Here is a 17,112-nt window from a genome sequence, read left to right on the forward strand (position 1 = left end):
TTTTGGAGCGGTGAACAAGAAAAAGAATAAAAACACCATATTAAAAATTACTATTTTAAAAAGAACAAAGTTCTGATAAAACTGAGGTTCTGGTAAACCCTGGCTGATCACTCAAGGATAGCTTCCTAAAACAATATTTTCAGGAGGTGCTGGAAGCAATACGACATTGGCACCTGCCTGATCTCCAAAGGCAGGGAATTTCATAGGAAGGGGGCCACCAAACCGAAGGCTCCTCTCCTGGTGGACTCCAGTTGAACCCTATGTCCATGTGGAACCACTAGGAACATGCCCTGAGATGAGCACAGTGACTGAGAAGGTTGGTAAGGGAGAAGGTGCTCTCTGTTATCTTGGTCCCAAGTTGTTTAGGGCTTTGTCCACTAGTACTAGAACCTTAAACCTTAAACCTGGCCCGGTAGCGAATAGGCAGCCAGTGCAGTTCCCTCAGCAAGGGAGTTACATACTGGAAAGGGGCAGCTCCAGACGACAGCTGAGCTGCAGCATTCTGCGCTAGCTCCAGCTTCCAGTTCAGTTTTAAGGGCAGTCCCACGTAGAGCGCATTGCAGTAATCCAGCCTTGAGGTTACTAATGCCAGTACCATAGTGGACAACCTGTCCCTGTACAGGTGAGGCGTAGCTGGCGATCCAGCCAAAGCTGGTAAAAGGCACTCCAAGCCACCACGGCCATTTGAGCCTCCAGCAACAGTGATGGATCTAGGAGTACCCCCAGTCTACGAACCTGAACTTTCAGAGGGAGTGCAACCCCATCCAGAACAGGCATAGGATTGCACACTAATAGGCTTTTCCCTTACATTGCACCGTAATAGACTTTAACCCACATAGTAGCCACCTTCCCCTTGTTATTATGTTGGCATAGTTAAAAAGTGAGCATTATTTGGGTTAGTTCCTTGGTAGCATCAAGGAGGAAGTCACTACCTTTGTTTTACAGAAATTATTGACTACACAGCTAAACACTTGTAGAGCCAATATTGCAACATTTTCCTTTTGAGCTAAAAGACTGCCCTAATCAAATGAGGTATGTCTGATCTAACTCTCTGCTGGGGCAGATGGATTAACATTCTATCATCCACACTGGGTGCCTAAAACAGGGATGTCTGCCACCTTTCTTACTAATGTATTTTAACTTCTTTTATAAAGTTGGAAAAATAATTAATTGAATACTTCTGAACATTTTTCATTTTGTCTATTTTATTTTTTCCCCCTAGGATGAATAAAAGATACTTGCAGAAAGCAACAAAAGGAAAACTGCTAATAATAATATTTGTTGTAACATTGTGGGGGAAAATAGCATCTGGGGCAAACCATCACAAAGGTAAGAAGCTGCACTGCATTGTATGGTACTCATGTGGCATCAGTTTGCAGGCTCCCTAAGACAAGGTGATGTGACTTAAAAGCATTTTTTAAAATAACGTAAAATGATGCAATTGTTTTTTGTTCATCAGCTTCTTATGGTTTGGTCAATATAGGAATCAGTGTTGAGAAAAAGTTCCTGTAGGTTTACTCCAGTTCCTACAAATTATTTCTAAAGAAATGCTATGCCATGACCATGCTGTTTAATGAATTTATTTTTTCTTTATCAGTGTATTTTCTGTTTTGTTATCTGAGGAGGGTAAACTTGAGAAATTGAGTAAGGTATAATAAAGCTGCTTCTCAGGAAAAAAACCCAAACCTGTTCATCAAAGAGCACATGGGAATGCTATAAACGAGTTCATGAAATGAGCCCCATAAAAACATGCCTCAGTAACATGTGTGCTGCTGTGTCGTCCCAATTATGTATGCAGATGAACTGTGTGAACATAGTGTGTGGGTGTGCTCAATAGTTTTGTCTGTTTTCTCAGTAACATCTAAGAGATCTTTTTTCCTCTAGTGTCTACAGAAACAGGGCTTTTCCCTTTCTGGCAATGCACTCTTTCAATTGGCACTACAGAATTATGTTTAAAGTTTGACAGGTTCTACTCTGGAGAGAGTTAATTCTCTCTCTTTCTTTTTTCTCTTTTACTTTTATGACTAGGAACCCTACTCCAGGGAACAGTATCCCTTGATTTATGGATTAATAGACAGAAGCTCACCAGTTTTGCCCGAATCAAAAGGTGCTAAAGATGCTAGTCATAGTTTTTGCTGTACAATATAGTTCTGAAGTTTATTTCTTACTTTGTGGGGTCTATACATTCTCCTAGTCAAGCTTTGAGAATCTGATTGCATAAACAACCAGCAATTTAATGGACAATAATGCAAATAGAAAGGGAAGGAGAATTTGGCATGAAGAAGAACCAAGCTGGACAACATATGGAAAACCCGTGATACAATCTCCTGTTAAAAGTAATTGTTGAAGTACAGGGGGACACGGCAATTTTGAGTAGGGTTACATTGCTGGTGAATGGTTTTTTTAAAAAACTTCCGTGCTGCTGTTTTCCTGATCTAACTAGGATAACTTGGAATCACTATGAGAACCTCAGTTATTGGATGGTATACAACTGTAATAAATAAGTAATTAAATAAAATATTTGACCCATTGCAGAAAATGTATAAGTACTGCCAGCACTGTGGCCTCTGTTCATATTGAAATGAGAGGCTTCTTGTGGCTACTTGTAAGTAAGAAAGCTTGAGCTTTAATAGCAATTAATTTCCTTTGCCCCACATCGGCATGGCAAACGCTCCACCTGCAGGATGACAGCCCTGGTCAGCCAATCAGAGTGGGCGCAGCTGCACAGTTAGTCTGTCACCGCCAGTGGGAAGGGGAACGGGGACGCAGGCTGCTATTCAGGGTGCGTGAGGGAGGGGCAGGGTCACGCTGCATGCAAGTTTCAGAGGGGGGGGATTCACTATGTATGAGACACATTTGCATTATTCATAAGCCCTTCTGTGGTGAGAAGACCAGGGACGGGGAGTCAGAAAGGAGCAGGACTACCAGCACTGCTGGCAACATGGGCTTTACAGTAACGTTTTATAATGTTGTCAAAGAAATGATTAGTGCTTAGTCAAAGTGTTTAGTCAAAATTATTAGACTTCTAGAAAAATGCTTCTTCAAAATAAATAAAATGCTTAAAAAGTAAAAAAAACAACCACCACCAAGGTATTTTGCAAACAATTATTATCTAAGATGCATTATATTCAACTTTATGTTAGCAAAAAATTACAAGTCGCTGTTCCCTTGATGGTTGCACATCCACTAGCAGAACAACTAGTATATACAATGAAGTTATAATGATTGTGCAACACTTTGAAGAATGCCTTTTGGAACAGCTTGTGCAACACCTTATAAAATGATTCTGGATTGGCTTGCGCAATGGCTTGTGCGAACAGAAGCAAAATATTGGATCGACACTTGCACATAGATCAAAATGGGATATCCTCAAGTATTAGAAGCTTTATGCTAGTGGAATGACACTATTGCATACAAGCCCAAACAGATAATATCATCCAAGTGATTCCCCCCCCCCGCTTTTTACAAAGGTCTAAAAACTAGCATATATTTTCTGTTCTACTCTTTCTCATTCTGATCTGCTTGAAATGCAGATTTCAATCTTCCATTGATTGCAACTAATTTTAATCTACCATCTTGGCCTGGATCCAACAGGCCCTTTAGATGACACCTTCATGGGCTCAGCAAGTGAAGTGGGGCTTCGCTTTCCCCCTTAATAATAGGTCCTCATATTCTATTTCATTTCATTCATTTATTACATTTCTTTACCACCCAATAGCCAATGCTCTCTGGATGGTTCAGGATGATTAAAAACCTGAAAAATACAATATTGTAACATAATATGAAAACCATTTACATACAAATATATAAATACAAAGACACACACACATAAATTTAACAATCAACAATAATAAATCTCAGGATCCATTAGAAAACCTATCATATGGTGTCAAATGCCTGATAGTAGAGGCCTTAACCTCATGCTAAAAAGATGACAGTGCTGGTACTAGGTGGGACTTGCTGAAGTGCACCTTTTATCAGCTTAGGTTGATATACCAGCTGCGCCCTTATCTGGACAGAGATAGCCTAGCTACAGTTATCCATGCTCTGATAACCTCTCGTTTGGATTAGTGCAATGCGTTATACATGGGGCTGCCTTTGAAAACGGTCCGGAAGCTTCAGCTGGTACAAAACAGGGCAGCCCGTTTACTAACAGGGACTGACCGGCGAGATCACATTACGCCAGTCGTTTTACAACTTCATTGGCTGCCAGTCCAGGTCCGGGCCTGATTCAAAGTGCTGGTATTGACATTTAAAGCCCTAAACGGTTTGGGGCCAGGTTATTTGAAGGAACGCCTCCTCCCATATGTACCTGCCCGGACCTTAAGATCATCCACAGGGGCCCTTCTCCGTGAGCCCCTGCCAAAGGAAGTGAGGCAGGTGGCTACTAGGAGGAGGGCTTTCTCCGCTGTGGCACCCCGGTTGTGGAATGAGCTCCCCAGAGAGGTCCGCCTGGCGCCTACACTGTACTCCTTTCGGCACCAGCTGAAGACCTTTTTATTCTCTCAGTATTTTAACACTTAATTTTAACTTAAATTTAAATTTTACTGTTTTAACTCTGTATTTTAATTTTATATCAATTTTGCTGTGTGGTTTTTATCCTGGTTGTGCTTTTTATACTGTATTTTGTATTTGTGCTTTTAACCTGTTGGTTGTTTTATTATGGTTTTAATTTTTGTGAACCGCCCAGAGAGCTTCGGCTATTGGGCGGCATAAAAATATAATAAATAAATAAATAATCTTTCCATAATTTTTTTGGGGGGGCGGGCATAATTGTGGGAACCAAGAAGGCCTTCTCCTTTGTTGTTGTCCTTTGGAGGAGGGCCTGAGATAATGAGAGTAATATATGGGTAGGTTAATGCCAGGAGAGACGTTTCATGAGGTATTGCAGTCTCTAGCTGTTTAAGGCTTTATAGGTTAAAACCAGCACTTTGATTTGGGCTCAGAAATGTACAGGCAGCCAATGCAGGTGGGCTAGAGTCATTGTTACATGTTCTGGTCCCCATTATTAATCTGGCTGCTGCATTTTGCACAAGCTGCAGCTTCAACCCATCTTCAAAGGCAGTTCCATGTAGAATATATTGCAGTAATATAACTTGCTGTTCCCAGAGCATAGACTACTGAAGCTAGGTTATCCTTCTCCAGATAGTGGCGTAGCTGGAGTAGCTAGGCCACCAACAAAAATTGATAGAAGGCACTCTGCTACTGAGGCCACCTGAGCCTCAAGTGACAAAGATGCCTCCAGGAGAACGCTCAAACTACATACCTGCTCCTTCAGGAGGAGTGCAGCCCTATCCAGAACAGGATGAGCACTTTCTATCTGGTCAGGAGAACCACCCAATTACAGTATTTTAGTCTTGTCTGGGTTGAGCTTCAGTTTTTTAGCCTTCATTCAGTCAGTTGTCACAGTCAGGAATTGATTTAGCACATCCACAGCCCCACTGGATGAAGATGAAAAGGAGAAATAGAGCTGATAGCAATGCACTCAAGAACTTTAGATAACCTGACTCAACAGTTTCATGTAGATGTTAAATCGTACGATAATCCACAGGGCTGAGCCATACCCCCAAGCACCCATAAACTGTGTGGCTTACTTTCCATGCACTCACACTTTTCTTGGGCCTTTCAGGCCCAAATGCAGATTTATTTATTTATTTATTACATTTATATACCGCTCCCATGGCCAGGGCTCTCTGGGCGGTTTACAGAAATTCTAAAATTGAGATAAAAACAAGTATACAAAATTTAAAACTCTAAAACACAGAACATACACATAAAACATTAAAAACCATTAAAAAAACTAAACGTGGGTGATTAAGATGTGCCGCCATATGCCTGGGCAAAGACATATGGCGCCGGAAACCTGGCGCCGGAAAGATAGCAGCATTGGTGCCAGGCGAGCCTCGTCAGGGAGATCATTCCACAGTCTGGGGGCCACCACCAAAAAGGCCCTATCCCTTGTTGCCACACTCCAAGCCTCTCTCGGAGTAGGCACCCGGAGGAGGACCTTAGATGTTGAACGTAGTGACTGGGTATATTCACGTCGGGAGAGGCGTTCCATCAGGTATTGTGGTCCCAAGCCGTGTAAGGCTTTATAGGTCAGAACCAGCACCTTGAATTGGGCTCAGAAACATACAGGCAGCCAGTGCAAGCGGACCAGAGCAGGTGTTATATGGTCAAACCGTCTGGTTCCTGAAATCAATCTGGCCGCTGCATTTTGCACGAGCTGCAGCTTCCGAACCGTCTTCAAAGGCAGCCCTACGTAGAGCGCATTGCAGTAATCTAACTTGGAGGTTACCAGAGCACGGACAACTGAAGCCAGGTTATCCCTGTCTAGATAGGGGCGTAGCTGGGCCACCAACCGGAGTTTATAGAGGCACTCCGTGCCACTGAGGTCACCTGAGCCTCAAGTGACAATGATGGATGGGGAGGATGGAGTGCTTGGGACCAGCAAAGAGGTCCCACAATGTCCTGGCCCTATACTGCTTTGTGAAGCAGCTGAATCTTATTGTATTGCTAGAGGAATTCTCTTGTGAGTTTACCCATGCCTGTTTGTTGCTTGTAAACAAGCACAATTTATGGCATTGCACAATATCATTATTGATCACGGGGCATGTCTGTTAAGGCATCAGCCCAACCTTCTGATTTCCTGGCTTTGTGAGCTTGAGCCAACATGAGATAACCTTAACTTTAGTCTTAAACTGGCAGTTTTTAATCTTTTAATTTCCTTGGTTATTACAGTGTTCTGGAAAGGTGTTCTGGAAAAAACCCAATCAAGTAATTAACTGAGCAGATGTGTACAAATGGATAGATATGTCCCTTGTCCCTGCATGTTCAGAATAGCTTACTTCTGAGTAGGCTTGCACAGGATTCCAGCGTAGCTATTTTCTTTTTTCTTCCTCTCTTCATCGGTGAGAGTGATTCTCACCTGCAAAAGGGAAGGTATGTCTCTGTGTTACTCGAAAAGTTGTTGTGATTGAATGCCAGAAGCTGATCTATGCTGAGTTCACTATGTGTTGTATTGGTAGACTAATCTGACTGGCTGAGCACAAAGTAACTTTGTTAAATGTAGGCAAGGCCTGATGACAATCCATGGCTGCCACTGACTCAAAGCCTTGTATGAACAGGCTTAATAAAAATAAGAAGATGAGTAAATTAGTCTTACAATCTTACGTGTAGACTTAATATAGTCTAGAATCCTGGGTAGCAAGGATGGACAACCATCTGCCAGCTGTGCTTTAGGGTGGATTCCGGCATTGAGCGGGGGGTTGGACTCGATGGCCTTACAGGCCCCTTCCAACTCTACTATTCTATGATTCTGTGATTCTAAGTGTAGGGGCAAGAAGCTCCAAATATTTTTCATGGCAATGGCCAACAGAAAATGTTCAGTAGTAAGTCATGTGGGATCACTTCACATGTTCTTTGCCATGTGGTTAAAGAAAGAATAAAGAAATTGTTGCCTGCAAGGCTACCTCATGTTGTGATAAAGACTATTTCAGTATACGACAATATAATTTGTCCCATATGCCAATTTTCTGAAGACTCTTGGACTTTACTGTTTAGTAGATAATACTTGCCAGCTTCACAACTGTGCTGAGCTTCTAAAACTGCTTAGAAATAGAGGAAAAATCTTACAGATTTAACTACATAATTAGAATATATTACCAGGACTTGCTTTCAGAAAAAAACCTGGGAATTGGTGTTATAGTTGTTTCTCTGGTTTGTGACCCTGTTGTTTACTTGATAGGAGCTAATGTGATTGTATATATCTGTGATACAGCATCACAGGATATAGCTGTAATAAAAGTGTTTTTCTCTACAAGGTGATTTAAAGAAAATGCCCATTTATACTTACTAGCAAGTTAAAATAAAAAGAACAGCAAGAAGAAATAGCATTCCTTGATACAGTGAGCAGTATCCAATACTGTCATAGTTCTAGTGTGGAGAATGTGGATAGGGTGACATTTTTCTCCCTTTCCCATAATGCTAGAACCCAGGGTCATCCCATGAAGATGATTAGTGGGAGATGCAGGACAGATAAAAGCAAGTATTTCTTCACACAGTACATAGTTAAATTCTGCTTTTTCTCATTGCCTAACAAGCACTAACAATGTTGTACTAGGATTGTTTTAAGCTACTACTCTGGCAGCATTGGATACTGCCTAGTATTTTATAAAGGTTCACACATTGCCCCAGGGTTTATTTTATTACTTAATTAACTTACGCAAGTGGCTTGTAGATATTACATGTATTGGGTTGCAGAAGCAAGTCTGAGTTCCACCATGCATAGAATCTTCATGGTGAACTAGGACTGATATGATAAGGACTCACGTACCAATCTGTCTGCACCTTTGAGTCCTGCTCACATGGGTATTCACACTGATGTTTCTACAGGCAGTAGGAAAAGTATGAAAGTACAGTATTTTCCACTGTGATTAATCACATGTAAAAACTATACTCTGTGTTAATTGGAACTTACTCAAATAAAATTTACATCAGTTTTCCATGTGTAGAACAACACTCTAAAATCTCTTAGAGCAAACAAGTAATTAAGGCTGCCTTCCCAATCTTGTCCCCTCCAGAGGTTTTGGTCCACAACTCCCATCATCTCCCTGACTATTGCCCATGTTGGCTGGAGGTGATGGGAGTTGTCTTGAGAGCACCAGTTTGAGGAAGGCTGTCTTAATGACATGGTTGCTCCTACACAAACTGGAGTTTGTATTATAAACATGCTTCCACTCTGTGTTGACATGCTGCACAAGAATATAGTCACTTCATAATTATATGTTTAATTAAGTTCTACATATTTCAGATTTTAAGAAAGCTGAATAAGATTGTTGACTGTTTGTATCTTTTCATTTGTTTTAAATGTAATAATTCTTGAATTAATTGACCACTCAAGGATATATATCAATCAGCAATTTAAATTTCTTTAGCTGTTTTCCTGTTTTGTAGGATCAACCTTTCTCTTGTGTATCTTGGCTGACTCAGACTTTTCTAAATGCTTGGATTTAAGAAGTTGATATTATGCTTACTCAACTGATTATTTTCCTAAAGATTAAATATTCCATTATATAGGAGAAAAACCTATTTTTTGAATTCTATCTCTCCAAAATGTAGATTCATATAGTTGGCACCTGTCCCAACATCCTGAACTAATGGGACCTGTGGGCACGAATGTAATGAAATCTTAGAGAGCTGTTTGGAACATGGCCTAGTATTTGGTGCAGTGTAGCATAGATGCCATTATGTCATAAGATCTCCACTCTGCAGATCTACTCAGAATCCTGGAGACAAGGACAAGCTCATAGTGCACAGTTGCCTTTCGTCTCCTTAACATGACTTTCTTCTTAAGCAGAAGTAGATAATCTGGAAAACATGTAATTGCCACCAGAAGCTTGCATTACCGCTGTCCTGGTAACATCTAGTACATCTCAACATGTGATATGACATCATCACGTTGAGATAAGATCTCAGTGCAAGCAGCAGTCAGTGAAGTAAAGTGAAGGAGGAACTTTCAGTTCGATGATGTCATATTTCAGACATCAACATTTACTAGATGTTACTGAGAGATATAAGGCTGCCACTTTTGGCACAAGCCAATATAGTTTGTTTATTATTTAATATGTTATTGGGGTTTGTGAGCTCTGGGTACTTATTGGTTCAAGAAAGGGATATAAATATTAAACAGCAACAATAACAAGCAACAGTCATAGTATTCTATGGCTGTCCAACCAGATTTTTGTTAGGCAGTTTACTGCTTGTCAGTTGTTAAGAGCTTTTCTTTTATGCACTCCCTTGAGTATGGCAGGATCTGCACTACTGATTTATAATGGTTTATAACAGTATTGACAACTGTCAGGCTCAGGACACATTCCATATCCCATTTTCAAACTGTTATATCCCACTTGGTGTAGATCTGGCCTTGATTAGATAGAAAAGCCTTCAGAACTTGGGGAGTTAATATGGAGGGGAAAAAAGGGAGCAATTTAGGGATAGAGACAGTAGCAAATAGAGAGCTGACAGTTGGCTGAAGTCTGGAAATATCTTGGGGTAAAGAGTTCCACTCCTGGAAACCTCCAAAACCACTGGACATGCCCCTGAGAGTGAGTTGGCTGTTAACAAAGCCGGGAACTCGTGCCAAACAGCAACAACTTCGCGAAGGGGTGGCCCACGAGCCACGGACTTTGGGATTGTAGCGAGAGAACTGGAAAACCCATGACAAAAGCAGTCACTGATATTCCTGAATAACTGAGGGGTCATACTGAGATTGTAGCAGGATCAGCTGTGTGTCATGTGGCCCGGTAGGGACAACTTCAATATTATCCTGGAATAAACAACTGATGTTAGACATGGTCATGACCTAATAATCCTGTGGCTTCTTAATTTTCTTGATTGATCTGCTCTGTATATGTTTTGATTCAGTTCACTTAGAACTGATTTTAGCCTCATCCTAGTGTAGACCTTCTGCAAATGGGTAATTTTTTCTAGCCTTAGCAGACTACAAAAATTTACCCATTTTACAAATGTGCAATTCATTTCTTGTTGACATCTATGTAGATGCATGTTATATGTTTTGTGACTCGATGTGTTGCCTTTGGATGAGATCATGCATTTGAGTTACTGATTCTGCAAATATTTCTAGTTCTTCTTCTTGAATTCAAATTCCACCCCTGACCATGGACTCAGCGTGTCTTGGAATACAGGGACTGGAATTAGGGTTTATAGTCCTCCTCCTGCCTTTGGTTGCAGAGCCTACCTGGAAACACACTGAGCAGAAAAAGTCAATTGTAACTATACAGATGAGTATCGAACCCATCAGCACCTGATACTTTGCTCTGAATTCATCATATTCATACTGAAAAAGTGACACCTTTAATACAGTATATTCAGATGGTTGCTGTTCCATTTCACCCAAACTGTCTGAATTCAAACCTAGGGGTTTCAACCATCTGTCATCTCAAATGTGCACAGTGATCTACTATATGGTCTACATCACAGTGCTTCTATGGTGCCCTGCTGATTTCATCTTATATATTCTCTCAGATTCTGTTATCTTTGCTCTCCATGTACTTGGCAGATGTTCAGGGGAGAGTAATTCAATTAAGCATCCAAAACTTTTCCCTTTTCCAGATGCCTTATTTTCCTCAATAGTCATTCATTAGTGACACAGAAGAAATGTTCTGTTTTTAATGTTGAATATATTTGTTTTCTTGCTTTCCCTTTTTATGAAATCTCACCAGCTAACCCAAACCATTTTCAAACTACCTCAGAAGAAAACTTTTTCCCCCAAACCTAATTTTTTTCCTAGATAATGGAAAGTCTGCAAAAAATGGCAAGTTGGCAAAGACACTGAAGACCTCTTTCTATTAAATTGCTTGTGGGCCCCATTTAGTTTTAGATTGGTCAGTTGAGGGTGAAGACAGATGTACTATAAAAATAGGAGGCAAAGTGGCTTCCTTAATATGGATAGACAGTTAAAAAAAAATCAACTTATGCTATGTTAAGCATGCCGCCCCCCCTGCTTCCTTGCCTGCCTGCCTGACCTCTACCACTGTTGCTGCTGCTACCTGCTCCTTTTCTTTTGACTAGAGAAAGTTATCCAAGCACTCTGGAGCCAGATAGCTGAAACAGAAAAGGGCTGCATCAGTCAAAGAGAAAGGATCGCCTGCTCTTCCCAATCACAATAGGAAGCAGAAGTAAGGTTGTATGTGGGCAGCTCTTACTTTCTTACTTTTAGGGATGCAGCTTTCTTCTGGTTCAGGCACCTGGTGGTGGAGTGTTTGTTAACTTTTCTAGGCTGGATGTAGAATAAGGTGGCTCTAGAAGGAAATAGCTATATGAGTGAGCAGGAAGGGCAAGTACCAGCATTTGATTTGCTGTTAAGTGCGCCTGTCTTTTCACCTGAGAAGACAGGCCAACAGTGTGGCTAAAGGACAGTGTGGCTAAAGGACTGTGAGTCTCTTCATAATATGCCTGTATTTCACTCCCTTTCTTCTACCTGTTATCAGGATTATCCATATATATGCTGCTCTGTTTCTTTGCCTGATGTAATCTATGTTTTGTCATGATAGCCAAACTGGATTGTTGGTAGCCACTAGGAGCAGCAGGCTATTTCCAGAGAGGTGATTCAGGAGGTGAGACTGGCCTGTTTGATTGCTGAGTAACACTTCAACATAAAATAAGAACAGCAACAACGACAAGAACAACAACCCACCTGTGCAAGTGATGTTGCTAAAAAGCAAACATAATAGTAGCAAAAAATGAATTATGCTGAACTTCATAAATGTCAGTTAAAGAAAACTTTCCTCAAAAACCAAGCCTTAGCTCCCTTTTGGCTTATAACTCCAGTCTAATAAGTCAATTGACATTTAGGTAGGCCATGATTTATGTTTGTTGGTCCCATGTAAGGCTTCTAAGAAAACACACACTTAAGGATAGCATGACTAGTGGCAAATGGGAGAGATAAAAAATAACTATAAATTTGCTCTTGACTATCAGCAGTGCTTTTTCAAAGCTCTGTTGTAATGTTTCAGCAGAGCTACATGAGTGACTACAACCTATTTTTTTTTAACTTTGCTTCGCAGTTGAAGGTTACAGCAGCTTACTTTTTAATAACAACAAGGCAGTGATCCAGACAAATACAAGAAGTTAAATTTCCTAAGGGGAGATATGCATATTCTGATAAAGTGTATCTCCCATAGTGGACATATTCACCTCTTTCTTAGAGATGAGTGATTCTGTCAGTTTTGCTTTCTCCACATTCATTTTAATCATCATCATCATCATCATCATCATCATCATCATCTCAAATTCTTTCTTTCTGAATATGAACTTTGTGAATTTTGGTAAATTTTTATCAGAACTGAACTGAACTGAAATTCTCTCCTATATTCAATAGGTACAACTATTCAACTGTTCTGTGGAGAGGACCTTATTGTATTTGCCATATAGCTGTTAAAGACCTGGAGTCTATAAGAAAAAAAGAGGTCTCAACCCTAATTAAGCACTAACACTGTTGAATGCACAGGGATTCAAAGCCAGAATTTCCAGAGCAATGCACTCAAAGCCCTGGGCCTGAATGGACAAATCTGTCAGTTTCAGTTTTTCATTTGAATTGTTCACATCTCAAGTTCTTTCTCTCCCAAATATAAACTTAGCGAATTTTATTAAATTCTTTTAAAAAATGAACTGAAACAAAATTCTCATTCTTTCATTGCATGAGACCTAGAACAGTGGGGAATGGAGAAAGTCGCTTGTGTAAAGTCTGGAAAGTGCATCCATGGGCTCATCTACACCAAGCAGGATATTCCACTATGATAATAGTATGAAAGCGGTATATAAAAGGCAGGAGACACACTACTGCTTTATAGTGGTATTGAGGTGCACTGACAACTGTTGGGGCCCATGATACAAACCATATACCGCTTTCATATCACTTTCATAGTGCTATATCCTGCTTGGTGTAGATGTGTCATGGGCCCCAACAGTTGTCAGTGCACTTCAGTACCACTTTAAAGCAGTAGCATAGACCCTGCAGTGCACTTCAATGCCGCTATAAAGCAGTAGTGTGGCTCCTGCCTTTTATATACTGCTTTTATACCAGAATTTCCAGCTTGGTATAGATGAGCCCCATGTCACAAAACCCCCATTCCTTCTGCTGGATATCCAGACCCCCCCCACCCCCCAGGGGGAAATGAAAAAGATTAGACTGCTGCACGTGTTCAGATGGGCCCATCAGATATTGCCTCTACTTTCCATCCCTTCTTCTATAAAGTTGTGATATGCATGACAACATGCATAAAGCAGGGGACTGAAAGAAGGGATATAGAACATGAAAAGAGAACTCGTGTCGGGTACACTCTTCCTGGCTAGATTCTGAATTTCCTTAGTCATGAGCTTTCGCACGGAGTGAAAGGAAGGCGTAAGAAAGTTGGCCCGGCTCGCATTGCACCAGAACCCGCCTCTCTGAAGTAATGGGTTTTGGGAAAAGGCTTTCTGTTCTTGATAGGACAATTGTCTCACTTAGTTTGCATAGTTTTGCCTAGGGGAAAGTTTCGATTTGCCTGCATGGAATTCCTTGCTGCCTGTGGCTCCAGGTGAGTATTTAAGTATAAGGTTGCATTAAAAGAACTTTTGCACCTGCATATACAAAGCATTGTCTATGCATGCCTCAGCTTTAGGATACTGACTACACATGCACAGAATCTCATTTTGCATTCTGACCAAAGAAGAACTTTGGGGGGAATTACTGCTCAATTCACTTGAGATACAGGTAGCCCAAGTGGCTAGGAGCACCTTTAATCACCTAGGCCAAAATACCAGTTGCAATCCTATTGAGACAGTAATAGTTTGCTGACAGTTATCTACAGTATGTTCTGGTAAACTCCAGGTTAGAGTACTGCCATGTTCTCTACGTGGTGCTGCCTTTCAAAACGTTCAGAAACTTCAGTTAGCTAAGCTACTAACTGAGATTGGTCATTCTGAGCATGTAATGTCACTGCTTTGTTAGATGCACTGGGTTCTAGACTGTTTCTGGACTCAATTTGGTATTGACCTGTAAAGCCCTAAATACTCAATACTAAAATACTCAGGGGGCGATTATCTAAAGTAACATCTCCATACATATGGACCTGCCTGAACCGTTAGGTCCTTTTGCAGGCCCTCCTCTGACGATCTTCTCAGTTTTGGCACCCTGTTTATGGAATGCTCTTGCCAAGGAGGCTCAGCTGGTGCCCATATTATTATCTTTTTGGTGCCAGGCAAAGACATTCATATTCTCCCATTCATTTTAGATAGCTTAGATTCTAAATTTTTTACTTTAGACTGAGCATTTTATATGGTATATTGTGTTTTTGTTTATTATTAGTTGCTATTTACTGTGCATTCTTTTAGCATCGTGTAATCCACTCAGAAAACTTTTGTTATTGGGTGGAGTAAAAATATAATAAGTTACTCCTATGCTGGCTGGTAGATGCTTGGAGTTAAAAGACTAAACATGAATAGGACTGCATCTTTAATTTAGCATAAGATTTGTAATTTAGCCAAGCATTACAATCTGGGCAAATTCATATTCAATATCAGTTAATTAGAAATTTTGGTGACATCTCTAAGGAGAGCAAGTATATATACATTTATTTATTTTAATCAATTTATATACAATTTACCATATAAAAAGAGATATCTAAGCAGTTTACAGAAACGGATAAAAATACATAAATACAAATACAAAAATTCATCAGTTAAAAAGTATTAAATTAGTTAAAATATTTAAAACCAAAGCCAAAAGCACAACAATTAATAAGCAAACTAACGAGGCAGTACAATAATTCAGGGAAAGCTTGTGTAAAGACATGGGTCTTTAACAGGCACCACAGTTAGTACTTCCCGAATACCCAAGGGGAGGTAATTCTATAAGGTGGCTGCCAGCACGGAGAAGGCCCACTTCTGCATTGCCACCAGATGGCAACCTGCATGTTGCAAATCAAAGAACAAGGACTTCTCTGATGTTCTTCGGGATCTCACAGGCCTATTTCAGGAAAGGTGATCTGTCAGGTAACCTGTCCAAAGCTGTTCATGAACAGCTGTATGGCCTTACGCTGAATGGTTTTAATTTTTGTGAACCGCTCAGGGAGCTTTGGCTATTGGGCGGTATGAAAATGCAATAAATAAATAATGAATTGTATGGCAGAATTAAGTACATAACGAGATAGGTGTGTGAGGCAGTACTCCAGTCATAGTATAGCAAGAAGGCACGCATCAGGATATAATTGGATTTCCCAGTAGAAACTTCAGTAGAGTGTTATGAACCTTTGAAAACAGCGCTCCTGGGTTGTTCACAGACAACATCCAAAACAGTGGACACATTTTTGGCCGTGTTTGCAAGCTGATTTCCCATCTCCCTTCATGCCAGTTTAGTTCTTTGACTTTGTTTAGGTATGTTATTGATTCATCAGGCCTATAGCTTAGAGACTCACTATTTATATGGGATCAATAATATGAAGAGAAGCTTATACCAGGGGAGTTCACTTTAAAAAAGAGCATTTCACCAGACAAGCAGTGCGTCTTGTTAGCCCTTTTTTTCCCTAAAGGTCTAAGCAGAGACTCCCAGGACTAAGCTCATCAAACAGCTTTACCTGAAGCCTGCTGAATGGAGCTGAACTTTTAAAAAATTAAGGCTTTTTCTGAGTTATGCAAACTTGCAGACCAGCTTATCACTTTGGGGAGGGGGATATGTGCTGATCCACATTAACGCAAGTGTGCATTAGCGCTGATGTGCACTTGCACAAATGCACTGATGCAAAGTAGTTACTGTGCACTTGGTATTTGCAAATTCGCACAGGCAGAATTGAAATTCTAGTAAAAAAACACAAAAACCCAGACTGTGTCAATGGGTGAATGATGGAACAAAAGATGCCTGACAATCTGTAAAACAGATGGGATGGATTTAACAAAATCTGTACATCCCTAGTTGAGGTAGGCTACCCTTGTGAAAAGTGTGAAATCATGCAGAAACAGCGGAAAAGTCAAGAAGGGGATGATTAAAAATGAGCACAATATTTTAAAAGGTTTGTTTATACATGCTGGCACTTAGTGGGAGGTGTATTTAGACACAGAGAGACATGGTTATTCTAGTTTAATTGACAGGTTACTGAAAGAGAAAATGCATTTAAAAGCTGTATTTATTTCACAGTTTGGTTATAGAAATGGCTTGGCAGCTCCTGCAGTTGCAGCCCCTTTTAGTGAAATTATATGGGCCAGAATTGTCTAGTGTCAGTCTCCCCAGGCACATTTTGAAGATTATGGGAGCAAAAGAGACCACCAGACCAATGGTACATATTTAGACATGTGATATAATTCTGGACTATCTAATAAGGGATAAATGGAAAACCTGGAGTGATAATACATGCTCACTTATGGCAACAGGTGTTAAAATGTAAGGTTAATTCAGTGAAAATAGTTATTTCTTTATTATGGCATTTTCCACCACATATTTTGCTCTCAAACCAAGCTTTCAATGAAAAAAATCACAACACATCTGATCTTGGATTTTTTTTTTCTTGTGGACCAACACATTTACTTTGTTTTATGAAATCTAATAGTTACTTTGTA

General features: G+C 40.3%; 1 protein-coding gene across 1 annotated transcript in view; it reads left to right on the plus strand.

Annotated features, from left to right (window-relative positions):
* The window catches only part of TAFA2 (TAFA chemokine like family member 2), a 164,929-nt gene that overhangs the window by 108,610 nt on the left and 39,207 nt on the right, over positions 1–17,112 (plus strand). The window contains exon 2 of the mRNA XM_063133957.1: positions 1,223–1,329. Coding sequence (XP_062990027.1) covers positions 1,224–1,329 — 106 coding nt within the window. The 5' untranslated portion in view covers position 1,223. The remainder of the gene's footprint in view (positions 1–1,222; positions 1,330–17,112) is intronic.

This window comes from Elgaria multicarinata, chromosome 9 (genome assembly GCF_023053635.1).
Source record: "Elgaria multicarinata webbii isolate HBS135686 ecotype San Diego chromosome 9, rElgMul1.1.pri, whole genome shotgun sequence".
Taxonomy (NCBI): Eukaryota; Metazoa; Chordata; class Lepidosauria; order Squamata; family Anguidae; genus Elgaria; species Elgaria multicarinata.